We start from the raw sequence: 20,691 nt of genomic DNA on the forward strand, positions 1-20,691 counted from the left end.
CTGGTAGACTAATCAATAAGATCAGCTACTAGTAGGGGTTCTTCCTAAGCCTTTGGTCCACCTAGAATGCCCATAGGTAGCCATCTGTCTTCTCTGATGTTAATGCATGTTCCATCCCCTACTGACCAACGAACGTTGGTTAGAATAGCTTCCCTCCCACTCAAGAGACTCTGCCAGCCCCAAGATGGGCGAGAGCCCTTGATAGCTTTAAAAAAATTGGAGGAATGAAAATATAAACCTCTAAAAAAGTTTCCCCATAAAGATGAAGGTTGTTGAAGAAGACGCCATGCTTGCTTGCCAAGCATGGCTTGATTGAAACGGCTCAAATCTCTAAAGCCTAAACCCCCTATTTCCTTTCGATTCTGTAGCTCCTTCCAAGACTGCCAATGAATTCCAGACTTGATTTTATCATTGTTCCACCAGAATTTAGCCATACGTTGTTCGATAACTTTGCATCAGGAAATAGGAATCTTAAAAACAGACATGGCATATTGAGGAATAGATTGAATCACAGTCTTAAGCAAAACTTCCTTCCCTCCCTTAGATATGAGTTTCTCCTTCCATCCCTCCAATTTCGACTGAATTCTACTCATAAGCCAAGAAAACATATCCCTTTTAGAGCATCCCGATCTGTAGGTATCCCTAAATACTTACCACATCGTTGTAAAACAGGTACCCTTAATTCACGAGCCAAATTTTCCTGAAGAGAAATAGGACACGAAGGACTGAAGAAAATTCCAGATTTGTTTCGATTGATAGTTTGTCCAGTGGCCAAACAATACTGGTTTAGTATATTAGAGAGATTCTAGCACTCCATCAAGGTACCATCAAGAAAGAACACAACATCATCAGCAAAAAATAAATGTGATAAAGTAGGACACCATTGATTCAACTTAATGCCTGTGAGTAAGCCCATATCCATAGCATTCTGGATTAGAGAGGATAATAGATTGGCAATGAGAATAAATAAGTAAGGGGATAAATGATCACCCCGCCGAAGCCCTCTTATGGGATGGAAGTTCGTAAAATTGACCATTCATTTTGACGCACATAGTTGTTGTTGAGATGCACTGCATAATTAACTGGACCCAGTGAGAATGAAAGCCTAATGTGAGTAAATAATCCTAAAGAAAATCCCATTCAACACGGTCATACGCTTTTTGCATATCTAATTTAAGAATAGCTTGAAAATGTCTCTTCCTTCTTCTGGTCTTAAGCTGATGAATGACTTCCTGGACTATTAGAACATTATCTTGAATCTGTCTTCCAGCAATGAAAGCACTTTGTTCCTCAGAAATTAAGGTTGGCAGCAGATGTTTTAACCTATTAGCAAGCACTTTTGAAAAAATCTTATAAGCATAGTTGCACAAGCTAATAGGGCGATACCGATCCAAGCTTTCTGAGTTTAGGGTTTTGGGAATTAGAGTAATAGCAGTTCTATTTAAAGCGCACGGTAATGATCCAGAATGAAAAAAATTGCTGAACTGCCCGAAAGATATCCACTTTAAGAACATCCCAATGAGATTGAAAAAATAGGCCATTCAAACCATCCGGACCTGGGGCTTTTGAAGCACCTAATTGAAATGTGGCCTCTTTGACTTATTCAAGTGTTACCTGAGCGAGAAGCATTGCATTCATTTCTGCATTAACCATATGTGGACACTGCTGTAAAATCTGAGCATAACAGCGAGGGCCCGAAGTGGTATAGAGCTGTGAAAAATAATTGGTAGTCATGTCTTTTAGCTCTCCAGGATCCCGAACCCATTGCTGATGTTCATCATGCAATACATTGATACGATTACGTTGCCGTCTTTGAAGTGTAGTGGCATGAAAAAATCTAGTATTGCAATCTCCCCATTTTAACCAATTTATCCGAGAACGCATCGCCCAAAATTGCTCTTCCTTCTGCCATACTTTCTGAGGTTCCTCTTGTAAAGTTCGTTGCCATGATTGATTCGATGAAGTAGGATGCTGATTTGTCATAATTTCTAATTGATGCTCTAATTCAATTGCCTTTTGTCAGTTATGGGAGAATTTCTTACGACTTCAAGTGGATAAAGCAGCAACAACTGCACGAAGCTTGGCTGAGAGAGGAGAGTCCTGCCTCGAACTAGAGTGCCAAGAGGTTTGAATGACTAAGCGACAGTCGAGATCCTGATTCCAGAAAGCTTCAAAGGTAAAATGCCTCTATCTTCGAACCGCACAGGGTATAGTGTCTAATACAAGTGGACTGTGATCTGATCCTACTGCAGGAAGAGCAAAAACTTGAGCATTCGGGAAAGTAACGCGCCATTCAGTAGTACACAAAGCCCTATCAAGACGCTCCTTCACTAATGCATCCCCATCTCGGTTATTGGACCATGTGAAAGCGCAGCCATGAGTATGGAGATCCAACAGGCTACAATCATTGAGAACATCTCGAAATGAAGACAGACGGTAAGAGTCAGCAGGCCTAGATCCCATCTTCTCCCAACGGTTTAGAATTTCATTAAAATCACTGAGGCAAACCCAAGGTAAACCATTGTAACTGCTAAATTGCCACAAAGTCTGCCAAAGAAACTTACGCTCATGAAAAACTGCAAGTGCATGAAGACAAGTAACCCGCATGGATCTGCCCTTCGAGATATCCTGGCAGATAAAGTCAAAAAAATGAGGATTGGAGGTAATGTCTGTCAACCTCAAGCCATCATTCCAAAAAGAGCTAGGCCATGCGCAGAGCCAACGGGGCTGAAAACTTGAAGGTGCTGAAAATGCAAGGTACGTTGCAAACGAAACAAAACTTCATCGCCATTCTTCGTTTCCATCAAAAATATCAGGTTGGGCTTTTCTTTAGCCACTAGGGCTTTTAAAGCTTGGACTGTCAAGGGATTGCCCAAACCCTGACAGTTCCAACTGAGAAGTTTCATCTTTGAACAGGTGGCTGTTTAGGGCCAGCCACCGTCGCCCACAAACCATCTTCACCCTCCTCTACAATCGGTGTATCCAACAAGAGAGAATCATCATAAGCTACCGGATGTCCTCCAGTATGTCATATGGAGTATAGCGTCGTGGTTTTTTAGCAGGTCCGGTTTTTATACTCTGACGAACACCTTTTCCTTTCTTTGCTTGAGGAACCGAGATCTGCATTTGCACTCCTTTGAGCTTTTCGTCAACAGGAATTAGAGTAGTATTAATATTGTGGCTAGTCGAAGGAGCAGAGCCTAGTATAGCTAGTGGAGGATTTGCTGTTGCTTTGGGGGTAGGTGGTGGTAGACGAGGGATAGGTTGAGCATTGGTGGGAGGCGTTTCAGGTATGGTTTCCTCCCACTCCTCCTCCATAGCTGATTGTTCACAATAGAATTTCCAGTAAGGGCTATATTGTTGTACTTCTACTTTTAACCAGGGGCCATAAGGAGTTTTCCCAGAGTCAACCATCATATTCTCCTCGAAAGGTACTGACGGACAGGAGTCGGTATAATGGCCCAAGCGGCCATAGGAGTAACAATAGTGAGGTAACCGTTCATACCTGAAATCCAGACAAAGAGTTTGCTTTTTGAATTTAATTAGTCTACCTACCTTCAACGGTTCAGATAAAGACAGCTCTACTCTTGCTCGGCCTGCTCTCAGAGTGGAACCAGTGACAAAATCCGATTTTACTTGCAGAACATCACCAACCGTACTGACTGCCTTGCGAATCATATCATCCGTACAACATTCTAAGGGTAGACCAATCACCTGGACCCAGAACGTACAGGTAGAGAAATCAAAATGTGAAGAGGGTGTTAGCTACCCAAGGTTTAAAATTAATGAGATGTCCTGCAAATTGCCAAGGTCCTGTTTCTAAGATTCTCTATTTTTCAGATTGAGACCGGAATTTGGCTAAATAAATGCCCGCTTCTCTCTGCAGTATATCAACTTGCTCCGACCTCCATGCCCTCTTCAAGACCGATTGAAAGGCTTGGAAATTAAAGGAAGGATTGGAAGGGACTTTACCGATTAACGTTAACTTGCACTCCTCAACTGCTTCAGTGCGGGTTCAACATGCCATTCGCCAATTTCCTTTTCAGAACATAATCGCCCAATTTTTGACAGAGGGCTGCAACTCGATATGCATCAGGATCCTCATCGCAGGCCATTACAAGAGTGGGGATGTCGCCTTAGAAGATCAAGGTCTTAAAAGAAGAAAATTGCGACATGCAGAGGAGAAAACTAAATCCCGTAAGGCAGGAGGAAAGAGATGCTGCAAGTAGACACTGAGGGGAGACTGGGTTAAGGTGTGGAATGGGGGTACGCTAGATAGAGCCTAGGATGGAAGAAGAAAGGAAGATGATGAGGAATTGCAGCTTGCATGGCTACCGCAAGATGAGCGAGACTAAGGAAGAAAACAGATTACAAGAGAAGAAGAACTCTACCCCACTGATAGAGAGAAATCTCGACAAGACGAGAGAATTCAGCTCGCACGTGCAAATTGAATTGGAAATATGGTGTGAAATTTCACCTGGCCCTCGTGGTTAAAGACCGTGCAAATCACCAATGTGATCACTAGAAAATGGCTCTAGGAGGTCTTTGTGTGGCCTTCAAGCTTGCCTCAGACAGCCACGAGACATAAATGGATGAAAAGATCTGCTTTCGCTATAATTCTAACACAACTAAATTCTGCTCTGACATTGAGATTTCTTTCCCTTTCTTCAAACTTTGAGATTTGTTTCCCTTTAAAGATCAATATATAAGAAGTCTAGGGTTACAAAATTGAACCTGACGGACAACATAAAGACTAACTATGGTGAGCAATGTTTAATCCTCTTTCTAGAGATTAGAACATTTAGATCTCACAAAAACTACTACTCTTCATCCGATCAGAATCAACTTTGGTTTAGATCTTTTTTGATTCGCTTAGCTCCAAGGATGATGAGGCTGGAGAACAACCTCCCTCATGAGATAGTCCTCGAAATTCTCAAGAGATTACCTGTGAAGCCTCTCATGAGATTCAAATGTGTCTCCAAATTGTGGCTTTGCACAATTGAAGATCCGAACTTCGTGGCCATGCACTTGAAGCACTCCACTTTGGGTGGCACAAATTGGTATATTCTTCTTACAGATTGGTACTTTTCTCGCGATCAAAGAAGCTCTCTGTATCCACAAAAGTCTCTTACACTGGCTTCTCAATCAGAAATTGAAGTTCCATTTATTAGCCCAAATGGCTATTATGGTGTCGTGGGTTCGTGCAATGGATTGATCTGTTTTGCTGAGACTAATGCTGAAGATCGCATTCAAAGGATATTTTTGTGGAATTTGTTCACTAGAAAGCACAAGGCGATTCTAAGTTCGCTTCCGGATTATCCGTTTGTTGACATGTATGCTGCTCATATGGTTCTAGGATTTGGATACAGCGATAGGATTGATGACTACAAGGTTGTTAGGATTACTTATTTTCCTGATAAATACGGAAGATACTTGGGCGAAATAGATCCTAAAGTTGACGTATATAGCCTTTGTGCAAATTTGTGGCAGACAGTTGAATTCAATTTCAAGTGCGAGCTGAGCCACTTTTCGAGGGTCTCTTTCAATGGAAATTTGCATTGGCTATCGATGGGTGTCGATGAGGACCGTCGCCGATCCTTTAGATCAATTATCACATTTGGGGTAGCAGGTGAGGTCTTCAACGAAATGGCATTGCCGAAGAGCTGTTTCATTGGAATCACATATAATCGTGCTTACCTAGCAGAACTTAATAGCTCGTTGGCACTGCTAATTAATCGTAGGGACCTGATAGGTCGATCTTACGAGAAGTGTTACATTTGGGTTATGTCTAAATATGGCGTGCCTGATTCTTGGACTAAGCTGCATACCTTGGATCTCAATGAAGGAGTGTCAAGATTTCATGGCTTCACAAGAAGTGGCGAGCTTCTTATGCAAACGTACCAACATGAGCTGATTTCGTGGGATCCGAGTGTGGGACTGACCCGACTCCTTCGAAAATTGGGGAGATTTGATCTAGTAACTATGGTGGAGAGCCTGGTTTTCCCATAGGAACAAAATTTGGTGTTGCTTTACTATTGTAGACAAGAAGATTAGATGTCTCAATCTAATTCATGCCAATTATTAAAGAATGATGAGAACCAAGATACTTATATCAACTTGTAATTTCTGCTTCTTCATAGGCCATATTCATATCTGTTTGAAATGCAAATTGAATAAAGTGCCTGAAGACAGCTGGCAACTTTAGCATATTGTTTGAATGTTAATGTAATACTTGGAAAGCTCATATTTGCTTTGATTCACTTCTATTAATGGCAAGCATCATGATTCACGTTTTCTTCAACGACTATAAAGACAACCAGATGCCCATCTCCGACCGTAGTAATTGTTATGTACTAATTCGACTTGCATGTAGAAAGAGAGAAGCCGAGTTCTTATTGCTGGAGAAACTTAATTATTGTAAACTAAATATTCCAGTGAAGAAATACTCCATTGATCCTCCAAGCATCTTGAAAGCCTTGTGTGCGATAGTTCTAATCGTATTAGGCCGTCGCAAACAACTCTTCTTGAGTTGTCTGATACCTTTGTCAGACAATAAATCCACCCCTTACTCTGCAAGCTGAGGACCGCACGCTTCAAATCAGAGACTCTCCTGTATCCATCGATTACGTAGTAGATGTTCGCACGCCAAAATCGTAATGATGCTATGATGAAGCACTTATTTGAAATGTCAAATGCATATTGCACTTCCACCAACATCCCCCGAACAACTAGTATTCCTGATGGTTGATGTGAAAGGCTTTTAACAAGCTTGTAAAATATTGGAAGATCGAAGCCGATGCATTATAGCAGAAGCTATGACTAGACCGACATTATTTCATCTTACTCCCGCGAGGCCAATCATTTCACTGTTGGACATGGATTCTAGAGATATGCATTCAGCAAAGGGCATGAGAAAACTTTCTTGAGCTTCACTTATACAAGTCGAGATTAGGTGCTTGAAATGCTTTGCGACCTAATGAGAATTTTGTCGGTTTCTCAACATGGAGGATGTTCACATGGTCCGGGGGTATCAAGTTCAGTCATAGGCATTATTACTAGGATATTGTTATGATAATGAGAAATAATTTTCTAATGGCACCTTTCCTCTTTAAAAAGAGATCGTGCCTTCCTTGCCTTTCAATTTCTCAAAGAAATCGGTTAAATTGTTTAGCCTGTTTATTTGAGAAATTTGGAAGGAATATCTTCATTATTGGGATGACAGTGAAATTCCTCAAGGGATAAAGACAAAATAAGGAAAATGATTTATGTGGAGAAGACCAACAAGATACCCACAACAATACGAAATTTATCATTATGTAACTATTCACATAATCACCAATTGAGTAACCATGATTGAGAGCTCAGATCAAGTAACCATGGCCTCGAGCTTCATGACTTGAAGCTCAAGTGGCCATGGCCATCACTAGCTCAAAGCTCAAGCATCATGGTAGCCTCAAGCTTCGTGGCTCGAAAAGATCTAGTGGACATGACCACCGCAAGCTTCACAATTAAAAAAATCTTGCACATATGGCCATTACAAGCTTAAATTAAGTGGTCGTGGCTACAAGCTCGAGTTCCCATGATGTCCATAGACCTAAGCTTGAACATCCACGGTTGCCATAAGCTATAATTTGAGCCTACACTATGGCAGCTATAATGGACTCGATCTCTTTCATAGTTTTGTTTTCATTTATATTGTTTAATATGGCATCTCTTCGACGTCATATAGCATTGTTGAATGATCTGTAACATGACACATAAAAATTGGAGATAGAAATTGACTAGCAAGAGAAAAGAATTAAATGGGACATTTTCTTAAAAGTTGAAAGCGGCTTTTAACATAAATAAATATAGAGGGATATATTAATTTTTGGAGAAAGATAGAAGGATAAAAAGGTGACAGTATTCCTTAAATAAAATAAAAGCCCAAAACCCTCCCTCCCTTAATTCCCATATCCGGTTTTCCACATTTCACAAAGTGAAAATTGTGATCAACATGCAACCATTAAAAATTCAACATGATCATACCATCATGCTAGCAGGGCCCTATGATCCATTTCCTGCTGTAATCAAAATCAGGTCCAATAAACCAATTGGGCCTCTAGTGTCAGGCCCAAACTCCCTAGACCCATTTCATTAAAAAAAACCCAGCCCACACTCATTTGAACAAGGCCAAGCCCAAATCTACCAAAACTGTCTAGACCCAAAGTGATCCAAATTAAATCTAGGCCAAACTCCCCGAATTAGACAAGTCCAAGTTCGTCAAAAATAAACCTACTCAAACCTGCTTTGGGCAAGGCTCAACGCAAGGCCAACCTCGCCTTGGCCTAGCGAGGCCAAGTCTCACCGGTGGCTGGGCGAGCCGGCACAAGGCCGCCCTCACTAGGCCAAGGCGAGGCCAACATCACACTAGCAGTGGCCGACGATCAGCAATGAGGAAGAAGAATAGAAAAAAGGAAAGAAGAGAAAAAGAAGAAAAGAAAAGAGGAAAAAAAAAATTGACTTGATTTTGGAACTGTTCTCATGAACAAAAAAAGCAACTCTTTTTACCTCTTGACTCTTTCAAATTTATTCTTAAGAATAAATTTGTTCTCGAGAACAAAAAAGTTACCAAACAGATTTTTTTTTTTTTTTCAGAAAGTTAAAAGATAGAGTCAATTACTAATGACCAGTTAACAAACCCGTAGACTAAGGGCGTGTTTGATAACTATTTTGTTCCAGAACAATTTTTTAACATAAATAGTTTTTTTCTACTGTTCCTACAATTTCGAGTATAAGAATGCGCTTAGTAACTAAATATATATATATATATATATATATATATATATATATATATATATTCTAGGAATAGAAATGTGTTTAATAAACTTGTATAATTTTGTTATTTCTTTTAATTTTTCAATATTTTTATTATATTCTCTCTTTTTTTCTTCTTTTTTCTTTTTTTCCTTCTTCCCCTTTGTGGCCGATCGCTGACCACGCGACGACCGACGACCGGCCGGGCGAGGTCCGGGCCGAGCTCGCGGAGCCTCGCCAGCCACCGCGAGGCTCGGCCTCGCTCGATTTGGGCGAGGCCGAGCCTCACTAGTGGCCTTGGTGGCCTGGCATCGTTGGCCGAGCAAGCCTCGCCAGCCACCAACAAGGCCGAGCCTTGCCCAACCACGGCAAGGCTCGCGTCACCGGCCAAAAAGAAGAATAAGGAAAGAAAAGAGAAAATTGATTCTCGGAATTGTTCCCGAAAACAAGAGACTACTTTTTTTACTTCTTATTTCTATTCCAAATCATTCTCAGGAACAAAAGTTTTACTAAATACGTTTCGTTCTTTTTTGTTTCCAGAACAAAAGAACAGAAATTTTTGTTCCAGTGGAAATGTAAATACTTTTTAACAAACAGGCCCTAAATCTATTCCCCTCCTTGTAACCACTTGAAGCCCAACTTGTAATCCATTTCCTCCTGCGATCAAAATAGGCCCAATTTTATTAACCATATTTCTCTTCTATCTACTCTTATCGCCTTCCACGTTTGTTTTCTACTTCCGAAACAACAGCCTGTTCTCTCACGAAGAACCATGAACCATGAACGCAAAGCAACCACCAAGGTTTCGTCCTTTATCTACACTTCCTATACAAACTAAGCACCACCATCACTTACCTAAGTTCACCACCGAGCCGCCGCCACCGCCGCCATGCTCACAGCCACCACCTTCAATGTCTCTACTCATTAAAATGCCCCTGCTCAACGCAAGACCCGCACCAACAACCAATGCTAGACCACCCTCACTGGCCGGTAAACCGACACCACTCACCCTCTTTTTCAGCCATGACAATGAAGGCGTGTATTAGGAGGCAAGTCTCCACCATTGCCCTGTGGAGCTCTGAACCCAAAGAGTAAGGGATCACTGAGTCTCCACCAGCACTGTGCGGGTTGGTCCTAGGCTAGGTGCTTATGTGATCACTGATCAGCGTCATCGCCTAGGGGTGTCGCACCAAGGAGAAGTGGAGGACGATGGCGAGGTCTGCGATTGCTTCTTCACCGTGCGGGGTCGATGATCAAATGGAGAAACGGGAAGTCGAGCCTCCAATTTGGGGTTCTTTCCGCTCGACTAAGTTTTTGGCTTCCGGTCGTGCGACACGTGTCCCTTTCAAATGCAGTGTGGCGGCTATACAGTGGATCGCAAGTTCAAATATACGTACGGAATTTTGGACATCTAATACATCTACGAGGCTAAGATGACGGGGCTTGCTTATCTCGGAATGCTTTTGTAGACCTGATCAATGGACGATTCCAGCCGGATCTCGAGCTTGAAATTCGTTATTCAAGCTTGTCCGAAAATATTAATAATCTCCATATATTCCATTCAACAATCGGGTCTAAATAAGCTCAAGTGGGACTACACAAGTAAGTTTGAGCCCAAGAAATCAATTGTTTACCTGAGCTAGCGGCCAATCAAGTTTGCAATAGTTTACCTGGAAAAGATTTATTTGCAAGTAACTTTTCCGAGATAATTCTTCATCACAGAACATATTCATGATCAAGTATGGCATCTGATAAGCTTTAAAATAGCATATAATTGCTTCGGGAAAATTTATTTAAAATAGTTCTAAATTTATTGCAATTATGCTGATTTAGTCCTAAATTTATTTTTTTGATCAATTGAGTCATAAATTTTTTGTAATTGTATCAATCTAGTTCATCTTGACGTGGATGCGGGCTGACGCCGATAGACAATTTTTAATAATATTTTATTTTTTCGAATTTTTTAATAATTTTTTATCCTTTCTTTTTCCTTTTTTTTATCTTTCTCTTTTCTTTTCATCCTCCCTCCTTCTTCCTTTGGCTTTGGTGATCGGTAAAGGCAAGGGCCAGCCGACGTCGAGTCCCGCCTCGCCCAATTGCTACATGAGCCCGACCTCACCGTTGTTGGGTGTGGGCAAGATAACCCAGCGACTACCGAGGCGAGCCCTCGTCAGATTTGGCAAACATATTGATATGTACTCTAGATTGGAAAACTAGAGTTATTCATGTTGAAAGTAGATAAATTTCTGACCACAAAAATAAGGAAAGTAGTGTATAAATCAAATCAACCAAATTAAGATAGAATTTGTTAATGATTTTTTCAAATATACCTCATACTATCATATTCAAAATCAGTCTATCGTCCCTTCCATTTTCAAAAAATTTAGATAAATGGTTGAAAAATAATTTGAAAAATCCATCAAAGCCGTATAGTCTAATTGGGGTGGAGAATATGGAATCCTAAATAATTTTTTAAAATGATATAATTCTCCATCATGTAGCTTGTCCAAACACTCATAAGCCGAACAGAGCAGCTAAGCGAAAAATTTGTCATATTGTTGATACCGATCTTACATTATTGGCCCATGCATCTTTTCCCCTTTAGTGTCAGCCTTACGCTTTTGAAACCACAATTTACCTTATTAACAAATTACCCACACCGCTCTTAAACAACATCTCACCCTTCCAAACACTTTTCCATCAACAACCGGATTACAAATTTTTAAAAATATTTGGTTGTATTATTTTCCCTTTATTAAGGTCATACAATTTGCATAAGTTTACAATCTATTCTACTCAAGTATGTTCTTAAGATACGGTCAATTGCATGTTGTTACCGCTGTTTAGATTACAAAACTGGGCGCATATATATTGTAAGACACTTATTTTATTGAAATCCAGTTATCCATTTGCCACACTTGATTCACACCCTTATAAAATATCCTCACCATCACATCATTGGCTAAAGATCTCCGGTATGTCCTCTCACGTGAACCATGGTGTTAATGACAATATCCTACCTTATACTCCACTCTTTAACAGCTCCCCACCCACCTTTGAAAATCATTACCAATATTATCAAATACTAATACTTCTTTAACGCCTAACACCTTAGTTAGTCCATTTAATGCTATTTTAGGTTCTAATGAGGCTCTTTCAAATGCGTCCCCATAGTAGGCTGTTGTGATACCTCCACAGCAGTTTTGTCAAAAAACCAAGAACCCATTCAATACGGCTAATTCTAAACCCAAACGCCAACACTAAATATCTATTGGCAAATGTGAACCTGACTGAAATAAGCTCTAAAGAAGAGCCACGGTACTTCACTAAAACTAATAAACATGAAAGTTAAAGGGACGCAATGCTCCAAAAATATAATGTTTTGTTGCATAATGGAACCGGGGTTTTGGTTTCCCCAAATCCCAAAGCAAATGTCATGGGCTTCAAATAGGTTTCTCAAGTCAAGATACATCTAGATGGTTAGATAGACCAGTATAAAGCCCACTTAGTGGCCAAGGGCTACAATCAGCAGGAGGGCATCGACTATACAGAAACATTTCGTCCCATTGTTAAAGCGATCAATGTCCATACAATTATTTCATTGGTCATGACAAAGAATTGGAAACTCCCACAATTGGATGTTAGAATGATCACTTGATTGAAGAAGTCTACATGGCCCAATCCTAAGGCTTCAATGATAAAGAAAGGCTAAACCATTTATGCAAGCTATAAAAATCCTTATATGAATTGAAACAAACATCGTGGGCTTAGTTCATTGGTTTAGCATCTTTTTTAGAATCCCTAGGATTTATCTTATCAAAAAAATCATACTGCCCCATTATACTAGATCAACCTAATTTCTCCATTTACATGCTCATCTATGTTAACAACATTGTTATTACAGGGTCCAATCTGACATTTCTTCAAGACACTATTAACTACTTAAATAAGGAGTTCTCCATAAAGGACTTGGGCAAACTTGATTACTTCCTAGGAATTGAGGTGCCCAAACATCTATCAAGGCTCCACCTATCACAACAACAATATGGTACAAACCTCCGTCACTAAACCAAAATGGATGATGTTAAATCGGTTCACACGTGCATGGCTACAATTACCAATTTAATCAATCAAGGTAAGCCACTTGAAGATATCAGTTTGTATATGAGCACCGTAGAAGCCCTTCGACATGCCACCCTAACTCGACTAGATATCTTTTATGCAATAAGCAAAGTCTATCGGTTCTTGAAAGAACTAATAGAAAACCACTAGTGTGGTGAAATGGATCCTACGCTACTTAAGGGAAACAGTTTCACAAGGATTATTCATCAATTCCCAATCCACCATAGAGCTCCACACATACAGTGATGTGGATTGGGCCAATTTCCCCACTGATAGACACTCAACAGGAGGTTATATAATTTATATGGGTCAAAATCCGATTTCTTGGTCAGCCAAGAAGTAGCATACCATTGCACGTTTCTCAACTGAATCTAAGCATCAAGCATTGGCAGATGCCACTGTAGAAGTGGTATGGCTGCAATAACTGTTATAAGAATGGGCATCTCTCAATTAAAGCCATTATCCTTTGGTGCAACAACCTAGGGGCAACCTATCTTACAATGAACCACTTTTCATGCTACAACAAAGCATATCAAGGTAGACTTTCACTTTCATCCTCTATTTTATGAAATCATCCTTGAATAGAATCTAGAGAAAGTTCCCACTTCTTTCAAATGTTCTCTTTTACTTCTATTAGTTGTCTCTGATTATTCAGCGGTCATATGAATACAAGGAGACTCTTTCAATTGCTCTTTTGCTTAAATCTCACATATTCGGTGCATGTTTGACAAAAAATTTAATTTAGTTGAAACCCATAATCAATTTACTTGTTTGCTGACTGCATGGATAATTTTGTCACTATAAAAAAAAATGAAAGATTGTTGAGAAAATCTCCCTATATATTTTGAGGATGACAAAACCATTTATTTTAATTCTTAATTGACAAGCACATCTGTTGGTATAATCAAGTGTTGTTGATATAAGGAAGACTTTGCCAATATTCGTGGTGTCTTCAGCTTACAGCGGAAAGTGGTCTATAAATAGATAACCCTGGATAAAAGGAGACAAGTATTGTAGAACAAAGCGATCGTGAAGACTTAAAAGGACCATAGAAGGTGAACATCTTGATAGAGTCTTGACTGATGGTATATTTAGGAAGACCAATAAATAGTAAATCACAATTAAACCTGCAAAAAGCAATATGGATTGACCCATCAAATTACTGACAAAGGCATCTTCTTTTATCAATTGATTAGGAGATGCTTGCCGTGCTTCTATCAAATATCCAAGAAGACATTGTTCATTTTTTGTTGGGAAAAGTACCAAAATAGTCTTAAACATTTTGCATCGGTACCAATTCAGTCCTAAACTTTTTAATTGAACCATTTTAGTCATAAACCTTTTTTACATTGGTACCAATTCAGTTCTTCCGACTAATTTAAGCCGGAAATTACCGACGTAGCCACCGGCGGTTTTATCTTGGCTAGCAAGGGCGTGGCGGCCCTCGCCTCGTGGCCAACGAGGGTGCAGAGGCCCTCACCAGCCAACGGGCGAGGGTTTCGGCTCTCGCCTGGATCTAGGCGGGGGCCGACGCCCTTGCTTGTGGCCAACGAGGGCGCGACAGCCCTCACCCCGACTAGCCTATGGCTAGCGATGGTCGACTGGCTAGCGACCTCACTGGCCAAGGGGGTAAGGAGAAAAAAAAAAAAAAGAAAAAAATAATTTAAAAAATCTGAAATATATATATATATATATATATATATATATATATTATAAAATTTGTCCACGTTGTGCCACATAAGACCGCCAGCGGCCACATCAGCAATTTTCAGCTTAAATTAGCCAGATGGACTAAATTAGTACAAATGTAAAAAGGTTTATGACTAAAATGGTTCAATTAAAAAGTTTAGGACTGAATTGGTACTAATACAAAAGGTTTAGGACTATTTTATTTTTCGTTTGATTCGAATGTAGGACAAAAGGGATACAGCCATTGACAAGACTTGAAGTTCGCAGAAAAAGCATAGAGTTGAGTCTGAACAGTTTTTACCAATGTTGCTCATGCAATCAAAAGAACGAACAGATGATAGAGGCAGCAAGCTCCATTTTGGGAAACCTTGCTTTTATCAAGAAGATCAGACTATATGGATGGCTCGATTGCTAGTGATTACTTCTACTTGATACTAATAGCTCTTTGACTTTCTTGAAGACTCTAATAGCTAAATTGGAGTTGGGACATCTATATCAGAAGATCAAAGCAAGTTGAAGGGGATAGCGCAAAATTGAGAAAGTTTAAACTCCAGTATTGTCATATTCTCTCTGTTGTGCTCATGTGCTTTTACTCATCCAAAATTCTCTCTATTAAGAGTGTTTATTGCTTGTAATCAGGAAATAAAGAAGTGTACAAGTATAATAGCAATGTTTGTGTATGGATAGTCGAATCTACTAGTTTCGAGTTGAAGCCACACTTGCTACTTTGTAACATCTCTTGAGATTACTAGTAGATTTCGACTATGTTGGTTTATGTTAAACTAAAGAGTAGATGTAGGCTGGAAATAAGCCAAATCACTATATGTATGTGTGCAATATCTTTTATCTGCTTTTTATATACATATTTGATAGAAGTATCAATATCTAATTATATCAATTTATTTCCATATCTATTAAAAACTTGAAGTTTTCCACAAAAAATTGTCAAAGTTTGAAGAAAACATATTTACTCCCCTCTATATTGTATTGTTAGACTGGTTTGCTGACACTTTCCTCTAACTTAGAAGTTTGATTCAGCTCTCTAGACTTCATGCTGGCATTCTAGTTCAACAAAGCTCATTTTAATTAAAAGCTCATTCAGTAATTTAGAAGAACATCTAAGTTTCATTCTCTTCCTCTAATCATACAAAGTACATCTCCCACTCAGAATAATCTTGAGGATCACAGTTACTACCTGGTAGCCTAGTCAATGTTTTCTTTATTTTCTTTTTATAGCTCAATGTTTAAATGTGATCAAATCTATTAATATGAATGTTTCAAATCTAGCCACTATCAAATTTAATCTAATTGCATTCTCTTATCATACAATTCTGATGCTTAAGTGTTGTGTATAAAAGTGATGAATGTTTTCTTACAAAGATGAAAGGCAACTTCAAATTGTAAAAGCTAGGCAACTAAAGTCTCTCAATTTGACACTTGATCGACCAAAACCTTTTGACCCATTACCATCAACCATATTTGTATGAGACATAGGCAAACTACACATAGGTTCTTCTAAATATCGACTTGTGGACTACTCAAATCATTCTCCATTGTCTTTTAAGATACACGATTGAGTCCAAATAACTCAATTATTATATGCCCACAAGTATGAAAATAAATAATTTCATTCGAATAACTCTAACTTGTGAGCATGGTAGGTTTTTGGTATCTTAGTTACGATTAGACTTTCAAAACTGTGATGCCTCACTATTTGTAGTTCTGTGGTACTAATAAAACTCGCATTTGAACTTGAACTTAAATCAATTTAAATTTTCAGTCGAGTTTGAGCTAATAAAACACTTTGTGAAATTCCTCCTTTTCTTTTAAAGAGACGTTGCGCCAATTACAGTGAATTCAAATACAAACTTGTGTCAATCCAAGCGGACACCATTAATTCGAAACTATGAAATTAATGTGTAAGTTTAAGTTGTAATCTATCTTCAGACATACAACTGCTATATTTCAATTTGAAGCTATATTGAGTAAGAGAGAGAGAGAGAGAGAGAGAGAGAGAGAGATATATATATATATAAGAGAGAGAGAAAGAGAAAGATATATATATATATATATATATATAATAGTAATAATTAATGACGCTAATAATTACCTGTATGGCTGTGTCGACGTTGTAGTCGACCGTTGGGGTTAATTTCCACCTAATTCCCCTACCTACGCTCCGCCGCGAAGACGCCAACCCTCACCTTCCTCCGCAGCGCGTGGATCGCACGCACCACTTAAAATCCAAGGAGAAAGCGACGATCACGACCCCGAAAATTCACCCACCGGCTTGCGCCACCAGTTTTCCCTCGAAAGGACGGAACTACCCCCGCGGTTGCCCCCCGTTGTAGCCGCGAGGCGAGGGCCATTTTCGCCATTCGGACATGACCGACGAGGATTCCGCAACTCGCGTCCCGTCTTGTTTTGTCCGAGACGAAAAGGTCGCGGCGGAGATCGCCTTTTTCTTTCAGCGGCAGATCCTCTTCCTCCCCCTTTTCTCAGCTGCTTTTTCGTTCATGCGCTCACGGGGGAGCGAGAATGGAGCGCTCGTGGGCTGCTGTGGAGAGCTTGGACACTCTCTGGTTCTTCAGCAACGTCCTCTGGAGAGCTCGGCCTCTGTCTCCTGCTGCCGAAGCGGAAGAAACGGAAGAGAAAGGAGGAGGAGGAGGAGGAGAGCAGCCCGTCAAGAACCAGGCGGATGGACCTGAGGACGAAGCAGCACGAGCCAAGCCCGTTGCCACAACTACCGCAGATTCGCTTCCGAGATGCCCCAGATGCGGAAATCTTGACGCTGAAGTTGCAGAGCTAGGAGTGATGAAATCTTCAGCCGTGGAAGCTGTGGGGACTCCGGAGTCGGCAGAGGAAGGGTCGAAGCTCAAAGAGTGGGCGAGAAGAAGCAAGAGGAGACGGAGGAGCAGAAGGATGTTCCGCGAAAGGAGGAGGAGCGTTCTTGGGGAGCTTGATCTGGGATGTGATGGGGAGGATTTTTCCGGGTTCGAGGAGAATCGCTTCCTCGTGGATCATCGTCGTCAAGGGTCTGGAGTCGCAAGCGGAGTCCAAGCGGTGAAGAAGATGCCTCCGCTGAGCGATGGGATCGCCATGAGAGAGCATCTCAGGTCTTGGGCCATTGCAGTAGCCTGTGCTGTCAAGTAGTAGGGCAAGGAGAGTTTAGCTATGTTTAAGTGTAATTTGGAGAGAGGTTGACCTATTTAACTGATGAATTCTTGTTCGTCGTTGACTGGAGACTGCAAATTCTAATTCTACTAAGAATGTTTTCCTCTTTTTTGCTTTATGTTTATCGGAAAATAAGGAGAAAATATTATGTGCACAAATTGTGCCAAGGCAAAGGGACGTGAAATTGTGACACGTGTCGTGGGAGGGCCAAGTTGTCAAACAAGATTTTAGAGAAAATATTACGTGCTTAGTACAACAAATACAAAGGGGTGTGAAATTTTGAACTTGAGTGGCATGTGTTGCAGGTGGGCCAAGTTGTCTAATGAAATTTTGAACTTGAGTGGCACTTCTTGAGAAAAAGCATTCTCTTTCCCCTACACGCTCTCTCTCCTCGCACTTGACTCTCTCTCCTTCCAAACCCTCTTCCGACTGATGAGCCACCACACCCGATCAACAAACCACCATGCCGCCTCTCGGGCACCGACTTCCGACTCCGGCTTAGGCTCTCTCTCTCTCTCTCTCTTCACTGAATGCTCTCGACTCTGCTCGTTGCCTCTCCCTTAGACAAACCACCAAGCACTCATCCGACTGATGAGCCATTACACCATCCCTCTGACTTTAGCTCCAGCTCGTCCATTGCCTTCGCCGTTGCCGAATCATTAGCCCCTCTAGGCTGTTCCCTCTCTCTCTCCCTTCAAGTCACGACCAAGCCCTCGTCCGATGAACCATTGTGTGACAAGGGCTCAGTGGTTTGTCGGAGGGAGAGAGAGCAAGTAGAGTCAAGAGTGTCGGGCGCACAGAGAGACAGAGAGAGACAGAGAGAGAGAGAGCGTGTAGGATGAGCCAGAGCCAAAGCGAGAGTCGAAGGACGATGCGGTGGTTCATCGATCAGGCATGATGGATTGTCGGTCAGAGGGAGGTAGAGAGAATCAACTGAGAAGATAAAGCATGCAAGGGAGAGAGAACGCTCTCTCTCTCCCTCAAGAAGTGCTGCCCATGTTCAAAATTTTGTCGAACAACTTGGGCCACTTGCAACATGTGTCACAATTTCACGTCTCTTCTTATTTGTTGCATTGGCACAACTTGTGCACACAATATTTTCTCCTCAAGAAGTGCGGCTCAAGTTCAAAATTTCATCTAACAACTTGGGCCATGCCCAACACATGTTGCAATTTCATGCTCCTTCTAATTTGTTGTGCTAGCACAACTTATGCACACAATATTTTCTCAAATGAGAATAGAAGAAATGTGTTTTGGAGTGTTGGATTTGTTTTAATTTTCTATTTGGACTTTTATTTGGTATAATGAAAATATAAAATAAATCATTATACAAGTAGCGTTAAGATGGTGACACACATACTATTAGAACCATCAAACGGGTGAGTTGAATTGCATAAAAAATTATCCGATCTAAATTTATCAGTTCTAATGCGATGCAAATCTAATGACTCATGCGACCCAACCATACCTAACTCAAACATGACCCAACTCAATTTGCTAAAACACTTACATAATTAGCCCAACTTAGGAAAATTTATAGCCAAACTAAGGTGAAAGCAACAAGCAAGCAAGCATGAGAATGAGTGAAGGCAAAAAAAAATTATAAAAGTAAGTTGTATCTAAGTAAATTATGAATCCATATAACACACATATTATTTTGGGTTTTACTAATCTAAGCCCATTATAACCCATTCAAGATACATAACTATCTCATATAATAAGTTAGTCCATCATACATGGGTTAAGAAATAGGTCTATAACTCATTTTGACAGATCTACATACTACGTTTAATAGCGATAAATGACTTTGGTCCACAATTATTAAATGAGATTTTTCATTTTCTGACCGTTGGTAAGAAATATATTGTACACTTCTATGAAACATTTTTCCTAACACTCTCCTCCGCATCTTATGGTACAAAAAGGACACTTTTCTATGACGTGTTTATTTTATAGAATATAAATGATTTGGATAATATTTCTTGAAAAATGATAACTTATATTACATAAATAATGAATGTATATATTTTCATTATCAACGAAAATATTAGACGCATATAGTTGTTGATAATGAAATTACTTTGCATTGACTAATTTTTTCCATGGAATGTATGCCATTATCTTTTAAAAATATTTTTTCCAAGACATTAGTTTTCGTGAAATAAACGTTTTGTGTGTCTTGGGACATTCCCTGACACATCCAATTTTATTATGCTTAACTATTGTTTAGGGTGAGCACTAAGTCCAGTTCAAACAAACCTGCCTAGACCGTTTAATTTTACAGATCTTTAATAATTCCTACAACAATTGCTTTGCATGTCATGGGGCATTCCTTCGCAATATCCAATCTCATTACACTAGCGAAATATTTGAGATGAGCACTCGGACCATTCGACTCGGGAAATGAAATTAACCAACCAGTTCTAGGGAAAATTTGTTTGATTCTTGGTTCCATCGACTAATGTCGACGGTGCTAGAGAGGAGATGGGTCAAGCAGTGGACTAGAGAGTTAGGGTTTTCAGTAATTAGGTTTCGTCATCGTGAATGTCTCGAGGAATTTGGAATAGAGAGAATGACAAATTCGAAAGAAAAATGATAAATTCATGGTTAGGCGTAACTTAACAAATGTGAAGATGCTAATTATCAGTTTTCAAAAAGCGAGGATGTAAATTGACATTAGGGAAGAAAACTCGAGATGGTCTTTTTAAATTTTCCTTTTTCCTTTCCATGGATGAAATTTTCTCCATCGAGAAGTTATCTCCGGCCATAATTCAAGTAGTAAAAAGCCCGTACTAATCTCACTGCCCAAAAATAAACCAGGCCAAGCCCAACCCAATGCGACCCGAACCGACCCGACTCGACCCGACCCGGCCCTTTTCGTTTGCAGTTTCTTCCTCTGGAACGGGAAAA

The 20,691-nt window shown here is 40.1% G+C and overlaps 1 protein-coding gene across 1 annotated transcript; it reads left to right on the forward strand.

Moving 5' to 3' along the window:
* The first annotated feature begins 4,884 nt into the window (after positions 1–4,884).
* Positions 4,885–6,009, forward strand: LOC104446934 (F-box protein CPR1). Its single transcript, XM_039313712.1, has one exon. The coding sequence runs from the start codon at positions 4,885–4,887 to the stop codon at positions 6,007–6,009; it is 1,125 nt and encodes a 374-aa protein (XP_039169646.1).
* Positions 6,010–20,691: the final 14,682 nt, after the last annotated feature.

The sequence above is a fragment of the Eucalyptus grandis genome, chromosome 5 (assembly GCF_016545825.1).
Source record: "Eucalyptus grandis isolate ANBG69807.140 chromosome 5, ASM1654582v1, whole genome shotgun sequence".
Classification (NCBI taxonomy): Eukaryota; Viridiplantae; Streptophyta; class Magnoliopsida; order Myrtales; family Myrtaceae; genus Eucalyptus; species Eucalyptus grandis.

Excerpts from the sequence above, each read along its gene's own strand:
- LOC104446934 (XM_039313712.1), top strand. The coding sequence starts at position 4,885 with ATGATGAGGCTGGAGAACAACCTCCCTCATGAGATAGTCCTCGAAATT.